Source organism: Pleurodeles waltl, chromosome 1_2 (assembly GCF_031143425.1).
Source record: "Pleurodeles waltl isolate 20211129_DDA chromosome 1_2, aPleWal1.hap1.20221129, whole genome shotgun sequence".
Taxonomy (NCBI): domain Eukaryota; kingdom Metazoa; phylum Chordata; class Amphibia; order Caudata; family Salamandridae; genus Pleurodeles; species Pleurodeles waltl.
The window spans coordinates 1,030,897,561-1,030,922,398 of NC_090437.1; the positions used below are offsets into that span (position 1 = coordinate 1,030,897,561).

The 24,838-nt window shown below is 45.0% G+C and overlaps 1 protein-coding gene across 1 annotated transcript in view; it reads right to left on the minus strand.

Moving 5' to 3' along the window:
• Positions 1–24,838, minus strand: part of PGM2 (phosphoglucomutase 2) — a 252,015-nt gene that overhangs the window by 133,554 nt on the left and 93,623 nt on the right. Inside the window, exon 4 of the mRNA XM_069202119.1 lies at positions 16,552–16,636. Coding sequence (XP_069058220.1) covers positions 16,552–16,636 — 85 coding nt within the window. The remainder of the gene's footprint in view (positions 1–16,551; positions 16,637–24,838) is intronic.

Consider the following 24,838-nt stretch of genomic DNA (forward strand, 5'->3'; position numbering starts at 1 on the left):
GAAATGAAATATAAAGCGGCGCCAACGTGCTGTTTTAAAGCTCTCACGTAAGTGAACCTCTTATCTGAACTAACTGCATAACTGGCAGGTGCTTCTTATTTCATTTATGATGCCGTTTGTACTTTACACTCCAAGACACGGCTCCCCTGATTCTTGCCACTGGCAATAATTGTACTTAGCAGTCACCCAGAGGCAGCAATCCTCTCAGTCTACTTTTCCTATAATGATCTCAACGGAACACTTTGCAGTATGCTGTCTACAACAAATAATTTCATATGGACAACCTAGGTTCACTGGAGAAGAAAGAGCGGGGTTCCACCTGTACACTTCAAAGGGTGTTCTTTGATTAATTGAGAGATCACAAGGAAGGGGACTGGGTAGGAAGGGGAGGAGGCTCGTAATAGAATCATAAAGGATTGGGCCTGGAACCCAAGATTAAACATGTGATGCACATATCACTGGGGTTGACATCCAGGTGTGAACTCTAGTCACTTCCATGGCCTGGGTTATGCGACTATTAGCTTCGGGGATTCTCCGGCTGTGAAAGTTGGAGAGGAGGGAGAGGAGAAATATGTACTAAATCACATTTGGTGTCTGGCAATGAACTATGAGAAGGGGAGGTTGAGATCCAAAAAATTGTCATAAGACAAGTAGCCAGACAGGATGTTTGAGGAGAAGAAGCTCTGCAAGACATCTGCATTTGACTAGGACTAGGGCCCAAGACCTGCTAGGCTCCCTGCTGGGTGAAGGGACATCAACCAGGAAAACCAAGACCTCCTGCTCAGGAGCCTAAATCACCAGAGCCTGCCTGCCAATATCAGTGTCTCCTGTGAGGAAGAGGAGCGAACTGGAGGGAGCGAGGTCTAGTAGGGAGCCACATCAAGGGGAGCCACATCAAGTGGTCTCCCAGTGCGAGGTGTGATGAGACAGCTTCTGCACCAATCAGGTTGTTGCCCACATGCAAACCTGAGTCAACTGTGAGATGGATTTATTATGTTGCTGTTTGTTCCTAGTCCTTAGTACTTGGAGGTCGCATATGAAGGGACGCACACAGAACACCCAGACACCGGACGAATTTAAGGCCCATTATCCACAGCACCGCACCCAGATCCATTTTATGCTCCTCCAGCTGTCCAAGAGGTACTGGGGGGTGCTCCATTTCAAGACATCACATGACACACACAACGTCTCCTGGAAACGTTAATGGTCTCCTCGACAAGGTTAAGCGGAACACCTCCGACCTTCTATTCTACTTCTCCAGGAGACGCATCTACTGGGGTCCACATGCCTGTTCTTGGCCCGCTATAGCTTCGATCGAGTCTACTATTCCGGGTACACTTGGAGGGTCTGGGGCGTGGCAATACATCTAAACCGGGGCTATCCCTTGACGGTGCAGCAGACCTGAAAGGACCCACAGGGGAGGTATGTGGCCCTGACGGGACGGTTGGACAGACCTAACATAAACCTACTTAGCATATCTACCCCTCCTGCCGGGCTCGAGGGGTTCTTTGGCACCCTCACCGCCCTCCTAGCCCAAATGCCCATGGGATTCATGGCTGTGGGCGTTGACATGAACGCGGTTTTGGACCCGAGTTTGGACATCACAGGCCCCTTGTCAGATGTTCGCCGTAGACACTCACAGGCTCTTACCCAATGGATGACGACCACGGGCCTTACTGACGCCTGCAGAGTGTGGCACCCCTGCCGCCGGCAATACACCCACACTTCGGCAGCGCACCACACCCAGGCCTGTATAGACATGATCCTTACACCGGCCAGTGATAACCCCCTAGTCACCCAGATCCAGATACATGCCCGGGGCCTCTCCGATCACGCTCGTATCTCGATGGTTATTGGCTATCCGGGGCAGCACCGGAGACCTACATGGCGTCTCAACGATTGGTTCCCTTAAGACGAGACCTACTCAGCGGACCTCCATAGAGGGATCAAACTCTACTTTAGCAAAAATACGGGATCTGTTCAATCCCGTATTACTCTTTAGGCAGCGGGCAAGGCCATAGTCCACGGCTATGTTATGGGTCTCTTGCAAAGATGGGAGAAGGAGAAACAAACTCATATTACAACCCTCGAAGCCCGAGTACTTCTCTTAGAATGCGAGGTGTTGAACCCCAGGGGGGAGGGACACAGACGAGCCCTGGAGATGGTGAGGCAAGAATTGAGAGCCCACTACCTGGAAGAGGCAAAACAGATCTGGCGGGCAACACAGGCCCGAGTTTATGGCTGGGGGCACAAGAATAGTAAGGTCCTTTACTGGTTGGCCACCGGGCCCCCTGAAGGGGCGGGTGATCCCCAAGATAACAGATAAGTCCGGGCAGTTACACACGATTCCTCAAGACATAGCTTAGACATTCGCTCACTATTATGCTGCCCTGTATAAGGCGGCACCTAGACCAACTGTCAAACAACAGATGCTGCTACTGCATGAGATAGACATACCAGTCCTTTCAGCCTCGGTCAGCAGAGGTCTTGACTACCCCATAACCCTGAAAGAAATAGGGGAGGCCATTGCAAATCTTAGATCCAGAAAGACCCCAGGCCCAGACGGATACCCAGCAGAATACTATCCTAAATTCCGAGACATATTGGTGCCCTGGATAGGGGTGCCTTTCATATCGACCTGGACCGGGCCACAATTGTTGTGTTGCCTAAGTCCACACCGCCCTCCATGCACTGTGCAGATTATCGCCCGTGGATAATCAACATTGAGCTCAAGATTCATGGCAATATACTGGCTAGTCGCCTTCGGCCGGTGCTGCGACCATTGATCCATCCGGATCAGTGTGGCTTTATGCCCACTCGTAGCACTAGACACTGCCTACGGAGGCTCCATGTTGCCCTTCAGATAGGCAAACGCTTCGCGCCCCCTGGCTCTCCTCCTAATCGACTTTGAAAAATCATTTGATATGGTGGACTGGAGCTACCTAGACCTGGTTCTGTGGAAGGCGGGAATGGGACATTCCTTTAGGCGCATGGTTCAATTATTATGTCATATACCATCGGCCTGTGTCCTCGTAAACAGGAGGATGTTTGAGGTCTTCCCTATTGAGAGGGGCACTAGACAGGGGTGACCCCTATCTCCCCTCCTCTTTGCCCTCGCCATAGAGCCCCTCGCACAGGTGGTTCACCTGGATGCCTTCTTGGAGGGATGGCGGTGGGTGGAGGTTTGGGAGGACCGTATTGCGCTATATGCAGATGACGTGCTGCTATACTTGTCACACCCGGAGATAAGCGGACCTCGGTGTCTTCAATTGCTGCGTATTTTTGGCGAGGCATCTTGCCTCAAAATGAACACTACGAAATCTCTGCTGGTTCTGTTTTCCGACTCCCGAGAATTGGTTGACTGGCAGACGACCATGCCTATCCAGCGATTAAGCTTCAAGTACCTCGCATAAAAATCAAGCTTGAACCCGCCATGACCTGGACCCTCAATCTTAATCCGCTCTTCCGTTGGGTGAAAGCAGCCCTGGGAAAATGGCAGACTCTCCGCTCAACCTTCTGGGACGCATAGTTCTGTATAAAAGGCTGATCTTACCCAGTTTTCTGTATATCCTCCAGAATCTTCCTATCCAGATTCCCCAGCACTGGTTTCGGGAGATGGATGCAATGGCCCGCTCCTTTGTACGGCGGCGCCTCTCCTGGGACACATGTCAACGAGGTGTGTTCGACGGCGGTCTGGCTATGTCGAATTTATACCTCTACTACCTGGCAGTACAGGTACGCCCCATCAATGAATGGCTCACTGGGGGGTGGGACGACCCAGCCTATTAGTTGGAACTAGCAACAATTGGATTCCCACGACTTATGGATATGCTGTACGGCTCTCCTATCCCCAGGGCTACACCTGAAATGACCAGCCAGGTTCTACATGGATGAGCGCGGCCCAGAAGCTGACGGGGTGGTGGGGTGGGGTCACCCAGCGCTATGGCAGGGAATGTGGATACATGAAATTGCTACTCTCGAGGGCTTTACGTGCTGGGATGCCATAGGCATCACAGTAGTGGGAGATGTCTGGGAGGATACACACATGATGTCTTTCCAGCAACTCCAGGAGACAAATACCCTGAATCAAACACAATTCCACAAATTCTTACAGCTTCGACATGCATTATATGCCCACATTAGCAATGGTACCCAGGTTCCTGACTTCAGTTCTATGGAGGCAAAGGCGATGATGGGGGGCCCTGGGTGGTGGGGTGGTGTATCACAGATTTACTGCTTTTTGGTGTTGAACGCGTCGCCACCCCTTTGGTCTTTGAGGACCCGCTGGGAGGCCTGGATGGGCCCCCTGGAAGAGGAGGATTGGCGAGATGCGTTGATGGCGCCACGCACTCTTGCAATATCAGCGAGGCTGCGAATGGTCCAGGTCTGTTTTTTGCTTTGTGCTTATCTGACACCAGCCTGACTGTTTTGTGCCAGACTCAAACCAAACTCTTATTGTGGTAGATGCCTCCACTCCCTGACAGACTTCTTTCACATGGTGTGGTCATGCCCCAAGATCCAACGGTATTGGACATGCATCCTAAATGTACTTTCCACTTTGTCGAACATCAACTTGACGGCTTCCCCTAGCGTTGCCTTACTGGGGGTGATGGAGGACATGGAGGGTAACCGGGTGACACGCACACTAGTGGGTACGGCTTTGCTTATTTCAAAAACGGACATTGCTGGATGCTGGGCGTCTGAGACCCTCCCCCCTTGCTACAACAATGGAGAAGGGGAATGGATTGGTGTGCTCAAATGGAACGATCAGTTTACCAGGCAAGGGGATGTGAAAGTAAATACCATATAATCTGGGACGTATGGTAGGGCACTGCTCACCCATGAATATGTAAACTTACACGAGTGCTGTATGGTTTTGTTAATCCGAGAGTCTATAACTGAATGTACTAATGTGATAAAAAACTGAGCCTTCTACTTTGCGACCTGGTGTTATGTTTATAAATCAATAAAAACTTGTTATAAAAAAAATATATCAGCTTCACATATAATTGGGAAAATAAGTTTTTATGCATAAATGCCATCTTGGCAGTTTCTCAAAATACAGATATTTCACCATGAAATACAGGCATTTCATTCTGGAAAAAGAAGCCCACTTCACTCAAAAGAAAAATGTAATTTTCATTGAAATGTAGTAATTGATTTGCCCTAAAAAAATAGATTTTCATTTTAGGTAAATATGTTTTAGTCTCAACTATGAGATTGACCTTTGTACCAATCACTCACGTATACAACTGTCACATATGGACATATTCTATATTCAACATTGTAGGAAGTTGGCTCTGTATATACTATCTCAAAGTGAGAGATAGTGTGCACAGAGTCCAAGGGTTCCCCTTAGAGGTTGATAGTGGCAAAATTAGATAATACTAATGCTCTATTTTGTGGTAGTGTGGTCGAACAGTAGGCTTATCAGAGGGTAGTGTTAAGCATTTGTTGTACACACACACAGGCAATAAATGAAGAACACACACTCAAAGACTTAACTCCAGGCCAATAGTTATTATATAGATAAATATATTTTCTTAATTTATTTTAAAACCACAAGATTTGAGATAAGTACATAAAATGCAAGGTACTTCACACAGGTAAGTATAGAACTTTGATTTAAAACAGTAGTACACACAGTTTAGGTTAAAATGGCAATAAGCTATTTTAAAAGTGGAAACAGTGCAAAAATCAACCGTTCCTGGGGGAGGTAAGTTTGGTTAGGTTTTTCAGGTAAGTAAAGCACTTACACAGTCAGTCTCCTGGGCTTAGCCAGCCCACAGTTGGGAGTTCAAGGCAACCCCAACACAGGGCCAGTCAGGTGCAGAGGTCAAAGGAGAGCCCAGAACACATAGGTGCCTATGGAGAACAGGGGTGCTCCGGTTCCAGTCGGCTAGCAGGTAAGTACCTGCGTCCTCGTGGAGAAGACCAGGGGGGTTTTGTAGAGCGCTGAGGGTGACACAAACAGGCACACACAACACACCCTCAGCGACTCAGGGGAGGCTGGGTGCAGTGTGCAAAGTAGGCGTCGGGTTTTCTATTGCAAGCAATGAATGGACCCGGGGGTCACTTAGGCGATGCAGGCAGGGCACAGGGGGAACTCCTGCACTGGAAGGTGGTTCCTCTCGGTACTGGGGGCTGCGGGTGCAGTGCTTGGTCCAGGCATCAGGTTCCTTGTTACCAGGCAGTCGCGGTCAGAGGAAGCCTCTGGATCCTCTCTGCAGGCGTTGCTGCGGTGGTGCAGAGGGGGGGGTCGACTTAGGGTACTCACGTAGCTGTAGTCGCCTGGGAGTCCTCTCTGCGGTGTTAGTTCTCTGGAGCTCGAGCCGGGGGCGTCGGGTGCAGAGTGAGAAGTCTCATGCTTTCCGGAGGGAAGAGAGAGTTCTTTAAAATTTGTAAAGTTGTTGCAGTTTTTGAACAGTGCTGCTGCTGTTCTCAGGAGTTTTTTGGTCCTTCGGGTTCAGAGCAGTCCTCTGAATCCTCAGAGGTTGCTGGTCTCTGTCGGATGCATCACTGTGCAGGTTCTTTGAGTCTGGAGATAGGCCGGTAGAGCTGGGGCCAAGTCAATTGTCATCTCAGTCGTCTCTGCGGGGCTTTCAGGTTAGCAGTCCTCCTTCTTGTTGTAGGAATCTGATTTCCTGGGTTCAGGGTTGTCCCTAAATACTAAATTTAGGGGGGTGTTTAGGTCTGGGGGGCAGTAGCCAATGGCTACTGTCCTGGAAGGTGGCTACACCCTCTTTGTGCCTCCTCCTTGAGTGGAGGGGGGGCACATCCCTATTCCTATTGGGGGAATCCTCCAAACTCAAGATGGAGGATTTCTAAAGGCAGGGGTCACCTCAGCTCAGGGCACCTTAGGGGCTGTCCGGACTGGTGGGTGACTCCTCCTTGTTTTTCTCATTATCTCCTACAGCCTTGCTGCCAAAAGTGGGGACATTGGCCGGAGGGGCGGGCATCTCCACAAGCTGGGATGCCCTGGGGTGCTGTAACAAAAGGCATGAGCCATTGAGGCTCACCACCAGGTGTTACAGTTCTTGCAGGGGGAAGTGAGACGCACCTCCACCCAGTACAGGCTTTGTTCCTAGTCAAAGAGTGACAAAGGCACTGACCCCATGTGGCCAGAAACTCGTCTGGTTGTGGCAGGCTGCTAGAAACTGGTCAGCTTAGCACTAGGAGTCGGACTGGTAGTCAGGGGCATCTCTTAGGTGCCCTCTGGGTGTATTTTACAATAAATTGCACACTGGCATCAATGTGCATTTATTGTGCTTAGAAGTTTGATACCAAACTTCCCAGATTTCAGTATAGCCATTATGGAACTGTGGAGTTCGTAATTGACAGACTCCCAGACCATATATTCTTTATGGCTACCCCGCACTTACAATGTCTAAGGTTTTGCTTAGACACTGTAGGCGCATAGTGCTCATGCACTTATGCCCTCATCTGTGGTATAGCCACCCTGCCTTAGGGCTGTAAGGCCTGCTAGAGGGGTGACTTACCTATGCCACAGGCAGTGAGAGGTGGGCATGGCACTCTGAGGGGAGTGCCATGTCAACTTAGTCATTTTCTCCCCACCAGCACACACAAGCTGTGAGGCAGTGCACATGTGCTGATTGAGGGGGTCCCCAGGGTGGCATAAGACATGCTGCAGCAATAAGAGACCTTCCCTGGCAATATGGCCCTTGGTACCAGGTGAACCATTTACAAGGGACTTATCTGTGTGCCAGAGCTGTGCCAATTGTGGGAACAAAGGTACAGTTTAGGGAAAGAACGTTGGTGCTGGGGCCTGGTTAGCAGGGTACCAGCACACTTTCAATCATAACTGGCATCAACAACAGGCAAAACGTCAGGGGGTAACCATGCCAAGGAAGGCATTTCCTTACAAACATCTATTTACTATCACTAACAAATATCAGTGATGTCAAGCATGTCCCCATGATTTTACCAACATATTTGCCAGGGAAAGCTGGAATTACGCATTAAAAGCCCACAGTAAGTTAAGGACGAGCCACTGCATGTGTGATACACAAAAGTTTGTTAAGAATGGAAAACTCTAGAAAGGATGGGCAATGTTAACCTCTTAAATGTGGGCGTCGGCCACTGGCCGACGCCCACACACCCTCCCTGGTGCGGGTCACGACCAGTGGCCGACACCAGGAAGGGCATTAATAAATCCTCGGGTGCGTCGCACCCGAGGATTTATTTTTTATTTTTTTCCCCCCCCCGGGAGACACGGAAGCTACCGTGTCTCCCCCCGCCCCCCACCCGCCCCTTTGTGACGTCAGCGCGCCGCGAGGCGCGCTGACGTTGCAAAGGTGTTTTCCCCATGAAAGCAGGAAGCAGCCTTGCGGCCGCTTCCTGCTTTCATGGGGAAAACGGCCTTTTTCACGTTCGGGAAGGCCTCGTAAGAAAGGGGAGACACTCCCCTTTCTTACGAGGCCTTCCTGAAAGTGTTTCCTGGCCCCCGGTCGCAGCTGTGCTGCGATCGGGGGCCAGGAAACACTTTCAGGTTTCCTGGCTCCCCCGATCGCAGCACAGCTGCGATCGGGGGGGTCAGGAAACATTTTGAAAAGGCCTCGTAAGAAAGGGGAGACTCTCCCCTTTCTTACGAGGCCTTCTGAAACTGTTTCTGGCCCCCGATCGCAGCTGTGCTGCGATCGGGGGCCAGAAACAGTTTCAGAAGGCCTCGTAAGAAAGGGGAGAGTCTCCCCTTTCTTACGAGGCCTTCTGAAACGGTTTCCTGGCCCCCGATCGCAGCACAGCTGCGATCGGGGGCCAGGAAACCCCACTAGACACCAGGGATTTCACTTTTGGGGGGCAGCCCCCCCCCGGAAAACGGGCCGCCCCCCCCCGGATAATTTTCCTAAAAAAATAAAAAGGTAGGTGCCCCCTGGGGAGGGGGGGGGGCGCGATCGCGCCCCCCCCCCCCCCCCCCCAGGGGAATTTTTTTTTTTTTTTTTTAAAAATGAAATGACAGGGGGTCGCCCGTGGGCAGGGTGACCCCCTGTGGGGGCAATTTTTTTTTTAGATGTTGTAGGGTTTCCCTGGGGGCCATTTTGGCCCCCAAGGAAACCATACAACAACTAAAAAAAAATATATGTATATATCTATATATATATATCTATGTAGATAGATATATCTAGGTACATGGATATATCTATAGATATATCTATGTAGATATATATTTATATATATATATATAGGTAGATCTGTATCAAAGAGATTTATAAAGCGCGCTACTCACCTGTGAGGGTCTCAAGGCGCTGGGGGGGGGACGGGGGGGAGGGAAAGGGGCTAGGAGGTTCACTGTTCAAAAAGCCAGGTTTTGAGGCCCTTCCTGAAAAGAAGTAGGTTTTGGGTCTTGCGAATGTGGGTTGTGAGTGCGTTCCATGTTTTGGGTGCAATGTAGGAGAAGGATCTGCCCCCGGTGGTGGTGTGTTTGATGCGGGGGTCAGAGGCGAGAGAGAGGTCAGCTGAACGGACGTTTCGTGTGGGGGTGTGGAAGGTGACTCTCGTTGAGGTAGGCAGGGCCTGTGTTGTGGAGTGATTTGTGTGTGAGGATGAGGATCTTGAAGGTGATCCTTTTGTCAATGGGGAGCCAGTGGAGGGATTTGAGGTGTGGAGAGATGTGTTTGTGTCGGTGGAGGTCGAGGATGAGTCGTGCTGCTGAGTTCTGGATGCGTGTAGTTTGCACTTGAGTTTTAGAGTGGTGCCGGCGTAGAGGGCGTTTCTGTAATCAAGCCTGCTGCTGATGAGTGCGTGAGTGACAGTTTTTCTGGTCTCTGTGGGGATCCATTTTAATGTTTTTCAGTATACGGAGTTTGTTGAAGCATGAGGAGGTAAGAGCGTTGATTTGTTGGGTCATAGAGAGGGAGGAGTCTAGGATGATGCTGAGGTTGCGTGCGTAGTTGGCGGGGGTGGGTGCAGGGCCTAGCGTGGTGGGCCACCATGGGGGGTCCCAGGTTTTTTTTGGTGAGGGCCAAAGAGGATTATTTCGGTTTTGCTTGAGTTGAGTTTCAGGTGGTTGGCTGTCATATATACATCACTTTTGTCAATATGTGTGTGGTTTCCCTGGGGGGAAAAGGGTCCGACTTGTCTAGTGGCAGTTTTAGTGCCATAAAGAAGCGCAGAAGGTTTATATGCCTACTGCAAAGAGCACATCTGTATTTTATGTAAATAGCTGAGTACATTAGTAAAGTCTATGGAGAGATGAAGGGCACTTTTGCTGGGTGGTAATGAGGGAATCCGAGGAGGAGGGAGTGGGAGCACCAATAATGATTGTTGGACTGGGCGCAGGAGGTGCTAAAGACTGTGACGAATGGTATGTGACAAGGTGTTTTTTGAGTGTCTTGAAAGTACGTGCTGATTGAGGGAAGAAGCGCAGGTAAGGTGGCCTCTACTGTTGCACGTATCTCACACACACCATCGATTTTGTGACTGTCTACGTAGTTTAGTGTTTTAGAGCAACAGTTTAGCCAATAGCAGAGATGGCATCTTGATGGATGACTGCTGCCTGCACTCGGGTTATAGAGGACCGCTCTGACATAGGATCAGAGACTGAGACATCAGATACTGAGACAGCATCTGAGGGATAGGACAATGGCGCAGACTCTGGGAGTGATTTTTCAGTCAGAGGAGTCCCATTCGAAAACTCCTCTTCCAGTACATTATGAGGGAGGTGATGAGGACAGTCCTGCTGTCCCTTCGCAAGCTGTTCGTGCAACTGGGTAATAGTGGGTTAGGCCAACCCAGAGAGCAGGTGAATGCGGCGGCAAGCAGAGAGAGAGTGCTCTCTTGGGAGCTCACCAATTTAGTTCAGCCCCAAATTCCACCACCCAAATCATATTGTGGAGACATCAAAATTGTCTATGGCAAAACAAACTGGTTTTGTAAGGCAGGCACCTGTGTTTTTGGTCCTGGATTCGGCGGCCATATAGAGAAACACACTAAACCCAAACATTTCTGGAAACTAGACATTCGGGGGAGTCCACAGAGGTGTGACTTGTGTGGATTCCCCAAAGTTTTCTTACCCAGAATACCCTGCAAAGCTGAAATGTTGAGAAAAAACTCTATTTTTCTCGCATTTCTGTCACACAAACTACAGGAATATGCTGGGATCCACAACATTCCTACCACCCAGTGACTCCTCACCTGTCCTGATAAAAACACTACCCCACTTGAGTGCCTACACCTAGTGCCTGTGTCAGGAATGGATCACCCCAGGGTCAACAGCTGCCTCACGTAAGGACCAACATTGACCGTTGTGTGATCTATTCCTGTCGCAGGCACCAGGCCTAACCACACAAGTGAGGTATCATATTTATCGGGAGACTTGGGGGAACGCTGGGTGGAAGGAAATTTGTGGCTCCCCTCAGATTCCAGAACTTTCTGTCACCGAAATGTGTGGAAAACGTGGTATTTTAGCCACATTTTGAGGTTTGCAAAGGATTCTGGGTAACAGAACCTGGTCCGAGCCCCACAAGTCACCTCATCTTGGATTCCCCTGGGTTTCTAGTTTACAAAAATGTGCTGGTTTGCTAGGTTTCCCCAGGTGCCGGCTGAGCTAGAGGCCAAAATCCACAGGTAGGCACTGTTTTCTATGAAAAAATGTGATGTGTCCACGTTCTGTTTTGGGGCATTTCCTGTCGCGGGCGCTAGGCCTACCCACACAAGTGAGGTATCATTTTTATCGGGAGACTTACGGGAACGCCGGGTGGAAGGAAATTTGTGGCTCCTCTCAGATTCCAGAACTTTCTGTCACCGAAATGTGAGGAAAACTTGTTTTTTTAGCCACTTTTTGAGGTTTGCAAAGGATTCTGGGTAACAGAACCTGGTCCGAGCCCCGCGAGTCACCCCTCCTTGTATTGCCCTAGGTCTCTAGTTTTCAGAAATGCACAGGTTTGGTAGGTTTCCCTAGGTGCCGGCTGAGCTAGAGGCCAAAATCTACAGGTAGGCACTTCTCAAAAAACACCTCTGTTTTCTTCCAAAAATTTTGATGTGTCCACGTTGCGCTTTGGGGCGTTTCCTGTCACGGGCGCTAGGCCTACCCACACAAGTGAGGTATCATTTTTATCGGGAGACTTGGGGGAACGCCGGGTGGAAGGAAATTTGTGGCTCCTCTCAGATTCCAGAACTTTCTGTCACCGAAATCTGAGGAAAACTTGTTTTTTTAGCCACTTTTTGAGGTTTGCAAAGGATTCTGGGTAACAGAACCTGGTCCGAGCCCCGCGAGTCACCCCTCCTTGGATTGCCCTAGGTCTCTAGTTTTCAGAAATGCACAGGTTTGGTAGGTTTCCCTAGGTGCCGGCTGAGCTAGAGGCCAAAATCTACAGGTAGGCACTTCTCAAAAAACACCTCTGTTTTCTTCCAAAAATTTTGATGTGTCCACGTTGCGCTTTGGGGCGTTTCCTGTCGCGGGCGCTAGGCCTACCCACACAAGTGAGGTATCATTTTTATCGGGAGACTTGGGGGAACGCCGGGTGGAAGGAAATTTGTGGCTCCTCTCAGATTCCAGAACTTTCTGTCACCGAAATGTGAGGAAAACTTGTTTTTTTAGCCACTTTTTGAGGTTTGCAAAGGATTCTGGGTAACAGAACCTGGTCCGAGCCCCGCAAGTCACCCCTCCTTGGATTCCCCTAGGTCTCTAGTTTTCAGAAATGCACAGGTTTGGTAGGTTTCCCTATGTGCCGGCTGAGCTAGAGGCCAAAATCTACAGGTAGGCACTTTGGAAAAAACAGCTGTGTTTTCTATAAAAAAAATAGGATGTGTCCATGTTGTGTTTTGGGGCATTTCCTGTCGCGGGCACTAGGCCTACCCACACAAGTGAGGTATCATTTTTATCGGGAGACTTGGGGGAACACAGAATAGCAAAACAAGTGTTATTGCCCCTTATCTTTCTCTACATTTTTTCCTTCCAAATATAAGAGAGTGTGTAAAAAAGACGTCTATTCGAGAAATGCCCTGCAATTCACATGCTAGTATGGGCACCTCGGAATTCAGCGATGTGCAAATAACCACTGCTCCTCAAAACCTTATCTTGATCCCATTTTGGAAATGCAAAGGTTTTCTTGATACCTCTTTTTCACTCTTCATATTTCAGCAAATGAATTGCTGTATACCCAGTATAGAATGAAAACCAACTGCAGGGTGCAGCTTATTTATTGGCTCTGGGTACCTAGGGTTCTTGATGAACCTACAAGCCCTTTATATCCCCGCAACCAGAAGAGTCCAGCAGACAAAACTGTATATTGCTTTCAGAAATCTGACATCGCAGGAAAAAGTTACAGAGTAAAACATAAAGAAAAATGGCTGTTGTTTTCAGCTCAATTTCAATATTTTTTTATTTCAGCTGTTATTTTCTGTAGGAAAACCTTGTAGGATCTACACAAATGACCCCTTGCTGAATTCAGAATTTTGTCTAGTTTTCAGAAATGTTTAGCATTCCGGGATCCAGCATTGGTTTCACACCCATTCCTGTCACTAACTGGAAGGAGGCTGAAAGCACCAAATATAGTAGAAATGGGGTATGTCCCAGTAAAATGCCAAATTTGTGTTGAAAAATTCGGTTTTCTGATTCAAGTCTGCCCGTTCCTGAAAGGTGGGAAGATAGTGATTTCAGCACCAGAAACCCTTGGTTGATGGCATTTTCAGGGAAAAAACCACAAGCCTTCTTCGGCAGCCCTTTTTTCCCATTTTTTTGGAAAAAAAAAATTTTTCACTGTATTTTGGCTATTTTCTTGGTCTCCTCCAGGGGAAACCACCAACTCTGGGTACCATTAGAATCCCTAGGATGTTGGAAAAAAAGGACGCAAATTTGGCGTGGTTAGCTTATGTGGACAAAAAGTTATGAAGCCCTAAGCGCGAACTACCCCAAATAGCCAAAAAAGGGCTCAGCACTGGGGGGGGAAAGGCCCAGCAGCTAAGGGGTTAATGCCTATTACAGCAAATGTTACAATGCCACCAAGGTTACTAATAAATTTGTCACTCACATACTATGTCAAAATAGCAGGTTACAAGGAATGCCCACACAAATATCAGCGATGCACCATTATTAGGAATTGTTGACATGTCATGAAGATTTACCACAATGTCATGAATGGCCCATTATTCTGCAAAGACAGCTCAGTGCATCTGGAACAACCTAATGTTAAAATCTCAGGCCCTCTAGGGTAGTGCAGAGTAACAGGGCTACCTGCCCATGGGCTGCACAGAGCAGGCGTTCATTATCAAGGGTGAATGCACATCATTCCAGTTATATCACACTGTTACCACTTCACTTACCATGCCCACTTCCCTGCATCCTCTGCTTGTCAGAAGAAAAACAAAGATGAGGAGAGGTTTTTTCTTGAGCGATCTGATTTTGGCAGCATTGGATTCTGAGCAGTGTGGCACAACAGTGTGGCCCCACTGCAAAGAACATGGAGCCCCCCCTCCAGACTCACTCAGGTCAGGTGCTGTGCTGCGGAGGTCCCCAGGAGGGGGGTGTGGGGCCTTTCTTACGCCACTGGTGGCAATGTGTGCTTTTTGAGATAAAAAACTTTTTCACCCCCTTTTTGCCAGTGTTTTTTATGGGCGAGCGCAAAGCTGTAATCTCTCTTTGGGCTTCCAACCATGCCCATGTCACGTCAGTCACTTACATTGGTTCATCGGCTTGCCTTTTAAATTCCACTTGTTTTCATTTGTGAAAGGCATGCATACCTCATGCCTTTTCCTGTGTTTAGCCCACCTACACAGCACTAATAAACTACTAAAAACATACGAGGCTCGATGCTTTCAGCATGGTGTCTGGACTACTTTATCTGTTTATTTTCCACGCAGCGTGATCGTGCTGCATTTTACATAGTGCGATCGAGCTGCGTTTTTTTTTCTTTTCAACGCTAATAGCTCTAACTCGAGCAAATGCGAGAGCCGTTGCATTGAAAATGCTTGTTTACAATGGTGAGTGCCTGGCAGCTCCCAAAAAATTAAAGTGTTACAAAAGCCATGTCAAAACAAGACAGGCATTGGCGAAAACAAAAGACTCACAAAATTTTTTGGATCAGTTGGCTTTGCCAGTGCTCGTTTATTTTCATGTTTCCCATAATCTTGTTCAAAACGGTTACACTGATTTTCCATTAGGAATATTTTTGGGAAATACTAGCATGTATCCACACATTTTACTAAATGACACTTCAAAGAAATAGCACCTAAAATCATGATAGTGAAACGTATTTGTTTCCTACTTGCATTTTGTTTGGAACATTTTATTTTGAAAGCAACGAATGATCACTCTTGCTTACAAGCTTCTGCAAACTTTTGCATCTAATCAGAGAGCATTCTGGGAGCATTATACTTAGCCTCATATTGTTAAACTTTTCAAACTTTGTACACTATTTTTTTTTTTTTACTGGAACCACTGTCTTGTGAAACTGTTTCTGATCCAGTAAACCATAGGAGAACCAAATGAGGTAAATTTTTTGATGTCCAAATTTTGGAGTACAGTTTTATTCCCACATTAATGCACTAACATGACAACTTTGGATTAGGAAGAAACTATAAGAAACACACAATTGCAAATGACAAACCACAATGTAGTGAGGCAGACACACAGCATGCACCAAAACAAATACTACAAAAACAATACCCCTTCACACCTCCACACTACAAAATATTGAAAAATTTAATTCTAAACTAAGTCATGGTCCCCTATCTGTAGATGTGATCAAAATGTAGGTAAACCCATACAAAAGATAGTTAGATCATATCTCGCTTTTCACAGTTCAAGTCTAGAATAACACATCCAATCAGTTTGTTGACATCCAGTGGAGGTTTATTTTGAATATAAGAAGAATAAGGATTCATGTGAGATACAAGGAAGGTGAACAAGTGCCAAATTAAATAAATTATGGCACTGCAACGCGGGATTTATCCCGGATACTCTGAGCCCGATAAACATGTTAACTGATTGAACAAGGATAATGAGACTCTATATGAACTGTTCTTAAGAATATTTGGAAAGACTTGAGAAAGCCCCAGGTACGACTACCACTAGGGGGCGAAACACGTGTCGGTGTTTGCTCCTCTTTAGCGCTTGTTCACCTTCCTTGTATCTCACATGAATTCTTATTCTTCTTATATCTGGCCCTTAATGTCTATCCACATACATCAGGGCACACTTATTCAGGAGTGGCATGGACTCATACACACTCATGATGTCAGACCTGAAGAAATCAACCAGTCAAACAGCACAACAAGGTAATTCAGAACATTTGGAGTGCAACTCTGGCAATGCATTGAAACTCGCCTGTGCCAAAGAAGGATGAAAGACTGACTAGACAAGCTGGGAGTTAAACATATGACAATGACGTTAAACAAGGATTTCTGGAGTTGATAAATTAGTCCACTGAGCCACCAGATCCAACCATAAATTGCAAAATTGTATACAACACTTTTAAGGGTGGACTTCAATTCTCTACATGAACAGCCCGCACACACGCCCATTTTTGTCAGAAGCTGCCTGTTGTGCTCATGCTACAATAACATACACAACTGAAATAGGTTTGCGGCACTTACCACATAGGGTGTTGGGGTAATATTAGAAAAAAGAAAGACAGGAATTCCCTGACTGATGAAAGTTGTTGCTGCAAGCCTGGCAAACCTAAAAGAAAGAAAGAAAAAAAAAATTACACTTTATTGTGAAACTTGTTCAATAACGGTTTGTGGTGAGAAATGGAATAAGATTCCCGAGTTGTGTAGAGTGGCAAAAAGATATTATTTGCAACAAAATGTATAATGGTGTTGTTTAATTTCCTGTATATCCTACTGTAAACCATAGTCTTCCGGCAACAGCATAACACTGCATGCAGGATTCTGACTGTTAAATCACCACTATCAGTCTGACGCAGAGAAACTCTTAAAATTACACGAGCTCACAACAGGCTGGATGCTATTGGTAGAAGGCAAATATATCAACACAGGTGTTGGAGACCCACGCTCCCTTTGAGACACCAGAGGCCAGATGTAGCAAGCCGTTTGCATGGCGCAAACTGCGAAAAACGCAGTGTGCGCCATGCAAACGGCCTCCCGCGATGCTCATTCCCAAATTGCGAGTCGGTACCGACTCGCAATTTGGGAATGCGGCTCGCAAATAAGAAGGGGTGTTCCCTTCCTATTTGCGACTCGCATTGCAATTCAGAGTTGCTTTGTGACCGCGAATGCGGTCGCAAACCAACTCGCAGTTACCACCAGTGTCACACTGGTGGTAACACATTCACAAAAGGGAAGGGGTCCCTATGGGACCCCTTCCCCTTTGTGAATGTCGAAAAAAATATTTTTTCAGAGCAGGCAGTGGTCCTATGGTCACACTGGTGGTAACACATTCACAAAAGGGAAGGGGTCCCTATGGGACCCCTTCCCCTTTGTGAATGTCGAAAAAAATATTTTTTCAGAGCAGGCAGTGGTCCTATGGACCACTGCCTACTCTGAAAAAAACGAAACCAAATGGTTTGGGTATTTTTTTCATTTTGCAACTGGTTTTCCTTTAAGGAAAACGGGCTGCAAAATGAAAACAAAAAACTGCTTTATTTAAAAAGCAGTCACAGACACGGAGGTCTGGTGACTACAGCAGGCCACCATCCCTGTGAGTGCAGGGACTCGCTATGGGGTCGCAAAAAGCGACCCACCTCATGAATATTGATGAGGTGGGTCTTTGCGACCTCATAGCGAGTCGCAGACGGTGTCTGAGACACCGTTCTGCATCCTGAATTGCGACTCGCAATCTGCGAGTCGCAATTCATGGATTTCCTACATCTGGCCCTAAATGACTTCTTAAGATCTAGAAACTATAATAAAGAAAAACCCACAGATTTACAACATTTTCTCGTGCCAACCTCATTAAGTGTTCCCTTAATATGTATTAATTTAAAGAAGGGAATGGGAACAGAGCCTTCTCTAGAAGTTAAAGGTAATAGGTAACATATTACTCAACTACCAAATACACACACTGCAGTTTGATATAAAATAGATTGAAAATACAAGACACGAGTGCTAGCTAGTCTTGCTTGCCAACAAAAAGCCGAAGCACGCTGGAACTTGTAGTTTCACTTTACCTTTGAAACAGGCCTACACTAGGCACAGCATGCTGACTGCTGTTAGCTAAAAAGCAAGGACTGGGTGAAAGTCACGTACGAGGCAAGGAGCCGTTTGAGAGATATTATAATTCTTTCTGATGTGGTCACATGGGACAGAGTGAGTTCTGTAGTAAATAGCTGTAGTGCCCAAAGCTCGAACCTGCTTTTGGAAGGCATCCTGCACGTGTCTACAGCAGATGAATTAACCTTCTCCGCTATCTTACTGTATGTCTTGGTCTGTTGCAGTTGGTTCTATTGAACTAAGACACCATAAAATACGATTTTTTAAAAGATAAAACAGCATGACCTGCTGACTCGTGTCACCGGGATAGACTATTCTCATTACTGAGTTTTCATTTAAAATGCCTTGCCATTCTGGAAGTTTTAGTGATTTGTTTCAATTGAAAAAGTCACTACCAAACCTGATGGCAATGATTTGCAAAAGGAAAGTCAACAAAAAGCTTTTGAAAGTGACCAATGTAGGCCGCACATAAGTTGGGCCTGAATGTTTCATAAAGATATTTTTGAAAATGTTGCAGAAATCATTGTGTAAGATTTCGAGACAGCCTAACCCTTCATCCTTCTGACGAGCACTCTAAAATGTAGTAGCAATATCATGCTTTTTATTGTCCAACAAATTAATTTTGCGAGATAAGCTGTGGAAAGTTTAATTATTATCAAAACAATGTTGGACTTCTTCCATGCTGGTACAGAGTGAGAGTCCTGTGAAAGTACGTTAGGCCTCGGCAAGCATTTTCCTTTAGATTTTGACATTTAATTATTATTTTTGAATCCTGTTTGGAGCTTCTGGAATAAAAAATATTTTTAAAGTAAACCATCCCATTTATAATATATAAGAAAATATTGATTTGGATGTACGGTTTTGAGATACCATAGGATATGTATGCTTTTTCGAAATTTTGAAATGTCTTTTCTTTTTTTAAACTTTTTTATTTTTTAAGAAAGGCTTTATAAACAAATATTGGTAACACCAAAAGTTTGGCACTCGCATTTCAAAGGTGAGAGCTACTGGCTTTGCCAATGCTTATTTTTTGTTGCACCTCTCTAAACGCAATAAGCCTGATCCTACACCAGTCCGTCAAAATGAATCTTCCATTAAACATTCTAACTGTCCCTTGAATATCATTTATTTTCTGTTACTACTGCCAAAGAACATTACTCAAACACAGTTTATGTATTCTAAAGATCTAAAAACTTGAAACCTGTGCTAAATGTCACAGACGTTTAAGAAGATAGTGACGGGGTACATTAAACAATGAGCTAACAACAATCGTGTTAGACACCAAACAGACTGTGGCAGGAAATGGGTAGACTGTGTAACCACAGTTGGCTTTATCAGACTTCGAATGCTATATATTGCTAAGATGCATTTTCAAAATAAGGGGAGATTTAACCTGCTTTTGAATGGGTATGTAGCAAAAGTGCAAGCAGCGTATTGAGCTTGCTGGGAAACTTCCAAAAACGTTTTAATTGAGAAGAGGCTGATTATAAGCTACTAAAAAGAACCTTAGATTTGGAAAGGCAGGGAGTATGGAGGTGAAATTTGAAATTGGTACACGGTAATTTGAAACCGTTCATAGGCATTTCTACACGACAAAGGGTAGCCAACAGGGGGTTCAGCGGAATATTTACAAGCATAAGGCACCTCAACCACAGTAAAATAAATTCAAATCAAATTTTTCCTGAGCATCCTTAAAATCTTACTGTAAAAATTATTCTGCATGAAGAGTGGCTTCTAAAATTGTTCCTTCACATGGTGCAGAAAACAGGTTCCGAAGCAGGCACCATATAGAGCAACAAATGCCTTGTGGGCTTGATTAAGATGAGATCTTACAATCCAGGCTTTGAAGTGAAGGGAACCAACAGGGGAAGAGGGAAGGGGACACTGCACTGTCTGCAAGCACATTAATCCAGCATGGGAAAAGATTCAGGCAAGCATCAGTGGGCCCAAAAAGTATGTGAACTGCTCAGGTGCTTCAGTTTTTTCTCATACATATTGAACCTAATTCGAATCACAGCAATCTTTGTTGCTAATCACAAGCCTATTTCGTAGGCCTGTGTTGATACTATTCAAGAAAGAATAGGGAAAGAGTCAAACGGAGCACAGAGTGTGGGAGCAGGGAGGGAGGGAACGCAAACAAAGAACACACCTGGAGAACACTTGCTTGGAGTGATTCATGAAAAAGAAAAAAAAAAAGAGTTTCTGAAAATCAGACACTGGTGGAAGCATAGAAGGAGCCAACCAAAGGGGTAGTAAAAAGGCTATGCTTCAAGGGGAGGACAGACAAGCTGGACAGACTAAAACAAATAAAGCCAGCAAATAGAAACCCAGCAAATGTGAGAGATAAACACAAATAGGGTGACCACCTGGCATGTAGGGAAATTCAGGACAAGACAATAAAAAGTTTAGAACAAGACTGTAAAAACTCAAGACAAAAGGTTACTTTTCGGCTCCCAGTTAAGGTGCGGCTATGCCCCAATATTTTATCAATGCATTTTATTTACTATTTTTTAAATTGCACTTATATACTATTTGTATGCAGTGTGCAATATGAGATTGCATTGTATACTTGTTCAACAGTAAATTGATGCCCTTCTGCGCACTGTCAAGGACATCACCTCTACCCAATCCCTCTTGTAAAGAAAGCAACTACAAAATTGTGATTAGGTTTCTTGACATTTCAATACTCATGGCAAACAGCTTGGGAAACATTAAGGTAAGTGACATTTCCACCTGCTCACCATACTCTCCACTAGACATCAAACCTAAACAAATAAATGAGGCAGAGCAGATGGTGTAGGTAACAGTCACACAGGCTGTGAGGTACCCACAACTTGCTTGTTCTCTCACAGCACCAAGAAGAACTGACTGATACATAAGAGTGTGTGTCAGGGATTATACATTTATCTCAGAACTGGGAGCCCAATGACCAGACAGAGAATTAAAGAGCAGGATGAAGTCAAGATCGGATGGGAGATCCACAGCAAATGATTCAAAGAGTCATTGCTAAGAATTGGACGAATAAGGGACAGAAAAACAAGCCAGGACAATTTCTGAAATTAGATGGACCTTCCAGGTGTATCGTAAAGTATTACACACATGGAGAGTAGTTTCACCAAAGCAGCCAAAACAGTAGCAGCACTGTCAAGTGGTAGAATAAGCAGCACCCACCACCATGGCAGACCCTGCCTGTGCGGTGGTCCATTGGCGGTGGTTCTGGAGGGCAGGCCGGGCCTTGGACCCTTTAAAAGTTGGACGCTGAGCCATTGTCTACTCCATCTATGTCTTGAAATGGCTCTGCAGTTGAGCCAACCACAAACCAATGGTATGGCTCATCCCTAACTGCCAAAGAACATGTAGAATCTTCAGAATATTTGGGATGAAAATTGCACAACAAACAAAATATAAGAACATGATAAAGACTTAAATTTATTTGAAGTGGAAGTTTCAAACGATGAACTTTAAAACATGTATTAACCCCCCCCCTCCTGATAAAGCCATGAGAGAACAAAGTGTATCGATAGTCTGGTGTCCCTTATATCATGGACAATAACAATTATTTTGCTGGTGGAACATTACAAACCATTAAAGCGTGTACAAGTGAGATTTATGTATATGATCCATCTTGAACTGAATTACTTGAAAGTGCTCTCAAATAAAGTAAGTTGATTTGACATAAATCACACAATTTTGTCATGTGGGTAAACTAAGATTTGAACCCACATTTCCTGGTCACGCATTATGTATTTTAAGTAAATACAGATCACAGGTTCATTTGACACAATATAAAAAAAGGTACATACTGAAGGTAAGGGACTATGGAAAAACATATGCTAACATCACTGCTTTTCTCATACTTTACATAGCTAGTCAATGCAGCGTTCAAAATGCATTTTAAAAAAGTATGGATACTGTGATCCTGAGTTCAATTGAAATGGAGCCAGTGAGCACGGAGGCAGAATCCTGGGTGTGGCTAGAAAGAACAACATGTTTTGTGACGGTTTTGTCGATCTTTTACCATCAGGTAACTGCACATAAAATAAATCACACCTTAAATGAAAAATAAATAAAGTTAAACTAATTAGTGGGGAATACACAATTTCATATTATTAAATCTCAGTTGTTTAATTTGATCACTGCAGATGTATGTTGGGCAACCGGAGGCACATGGAATTGAATCTTGTTTGGTTAGCAGGGGACAGTGACCTGTTTATTTTTAGTGCTAAGATGTCGCTGCCCCTCACAGAAAGCACTATGAATGTGTACGTCACTAGTTTAAATTAGCATCACACACAGTATATGATTAGCTGACATAAAATGCTGAAAAATATTTCAGTTAAAGATAAAGTGTATATTTTAGTGATCTGCAGATTGCATCTTGTGCAAACAGTTTAGCAAGTGTCCATTAAAAGCACACACTTCACAGCTAAGCCTGGAATACCCTAACAATACTTCTCAAAAAGAAGAAATGTTTCAAGCAGCTTAGTGTGAACTCTATCAACTAACACCTGCATTCATGTAGCCTTTACAGGCACAGATTAACCAGTTGCACACATTTACACTTCTTTGAAGCAGTCAGCACCCTGGCAAGAAGGCTGGTTTCTAGTTTAGCTGTCTGCCCTGCCCCCTTCCTCTGGATCACTGCATGGGAAACCCCTTCCCTTTGACTTCAGCTGAGCCATCTCAATTATTTGTCCTTTAGCACAAAGGCTAAAATTACAGACAAATGCCGTCCATGGAAAGTTCCTTCATGGACAAAGGAGATTAAAGTAAATTCACGGGCAGTCCATGAAAATCAGTGATGGGTGGTCACCCTTAACACAAAGCCAATGGTAATCAATGGGTGGAATATATTCCTATGTGAGCTCTGAGCAGCATGTCCCCAATATGGTTTTACAAACAGACAGCTCCGCTGTTAGGTAGTCTGTGACCTCAAAAGCAGTGCTTGAAAAGCAAGTCACGGAAGCATTGATTCAAGCCAATTAAAGAGACTGTAAAGAGGCAATACTCCATGGGCGGTACAAACCAAAGATTGACAACTTGGATGTAGTAAGAAGCCAGCAAATGGGAGTGACAAGGAAGTCAACCAATGTTAAGCAATGGGTGGGCTTCAGGCCCCTCTTAATAAGCCGCAACATGACTCTCAACAGACAGAGCATTTGCTATCTAGTATGCTTAAAATAATAAATAAGGAGGGCTGGGAGTGGAAGCAATAAAGTGGAGGGTGGGGGGAAATGGTGAAGCAACCCACAGGAGGGTTGAAAGGGAATGCCAAAGCAATAAGGGAGAGGATGTGAAGGGGAGCAAAAACACCACAGGGGTTGGGGAAAGCAACACTGAGAGTGTGCACTGCCTAAAGCTATACTCAGTGAAAGAGTTGGGTGAATATGATCAAAAGCCCTGGTTAAGCTGATGTTCTAATTAGGCATGGCAATGATATTTTACTTTGCATTATAAAGAACTGCAAACATTAACTGAAAAAAATGCAAAGGTTACAGTGACGTTATAGTTAGGTAAGATAATAAGATTTTAGCTTACATTTAAAAAAAAAAAGAGAAATTCAAAACACTCAAATTTACCAGTTATACATCCCTGACCTGATTATATTGTGTGCCCGCACCATGCACTGCTAATGACTTCCCATATTACAGCACTCATCGGATGTTAAATGGTGTCATTGATGACATCTCAAATTACATAATTGGTCACATCACTGATGACATCCAACAGACATTACATACTGTAAGGGTGTATTGCAAGGTATTCAGCAAGGTAATTGCAGACGCTGTTTTCCAAAACATCAGTAGCACTAATGGGCAGAACATGAATCATATCTGTAAAATCACAAACATTAAGTAGATATCATACTCTTTTTGTACTGTTACTGAGGCATATAACACATTTAACAACTCTGTAGACATTAATTACATCAGCAACTTATTAAAACTTGAACACTGTTCAAAAACACTGTTTGGTTATTATTTGCCATAATCGGATGTGTCTGTTAAATACATCATCTGGCATGGAATTTTAGGTCAACGGCTTCACTTGTATACCTTGGCCAATGATAAGGAAGGCACTACCAGGCCGTATGGCGAACCCTAAGTAGTATGCAAAAATACCTTAAATATATTCCTGAAGTGAGCAGAATGCTGTACACCATTTTAACACTTACAATCATAGTGTGACTTGAACACTCTCTAAGTGAGCCAGACATACATTCTACATTATGTAACAATGCACATCTCAGACTTTTCACTGAGCGTTTAGAAATAAATATCTACACTTTATAAATTTTCATTTTTATAGAAATTGTCTATGGAACTACACAGAAACTCTTTAACAATAGCATGTGCACAGGCATTCACAAGTGAATGTTTCGTAAGGAGAAGCTTTAATTTTTCTCACATATTATTAGTAACACGCCTTTGACTTAAGTCACAACCTTTCTGAAATGTACAACTGAAACTCACACTAGCTGCTCTCAGTCTCTACCTTGCTTTAATGAAATATGGCTTGCACTTAAAAGTGTGCACCATATAAAACTTTTATTACACTGAATAAGACGTGTCAAGTACTACACTATTTCTGTTTGTGCAGCAGTAGCTTGGAAGATGTCATCAGTGTTACCAATAATGATATAATTCAGCATCTCATGAGTGATGTCATAAGCAGTGCGCGGTGTAGGCCCACGTTATAGTTAGGACAC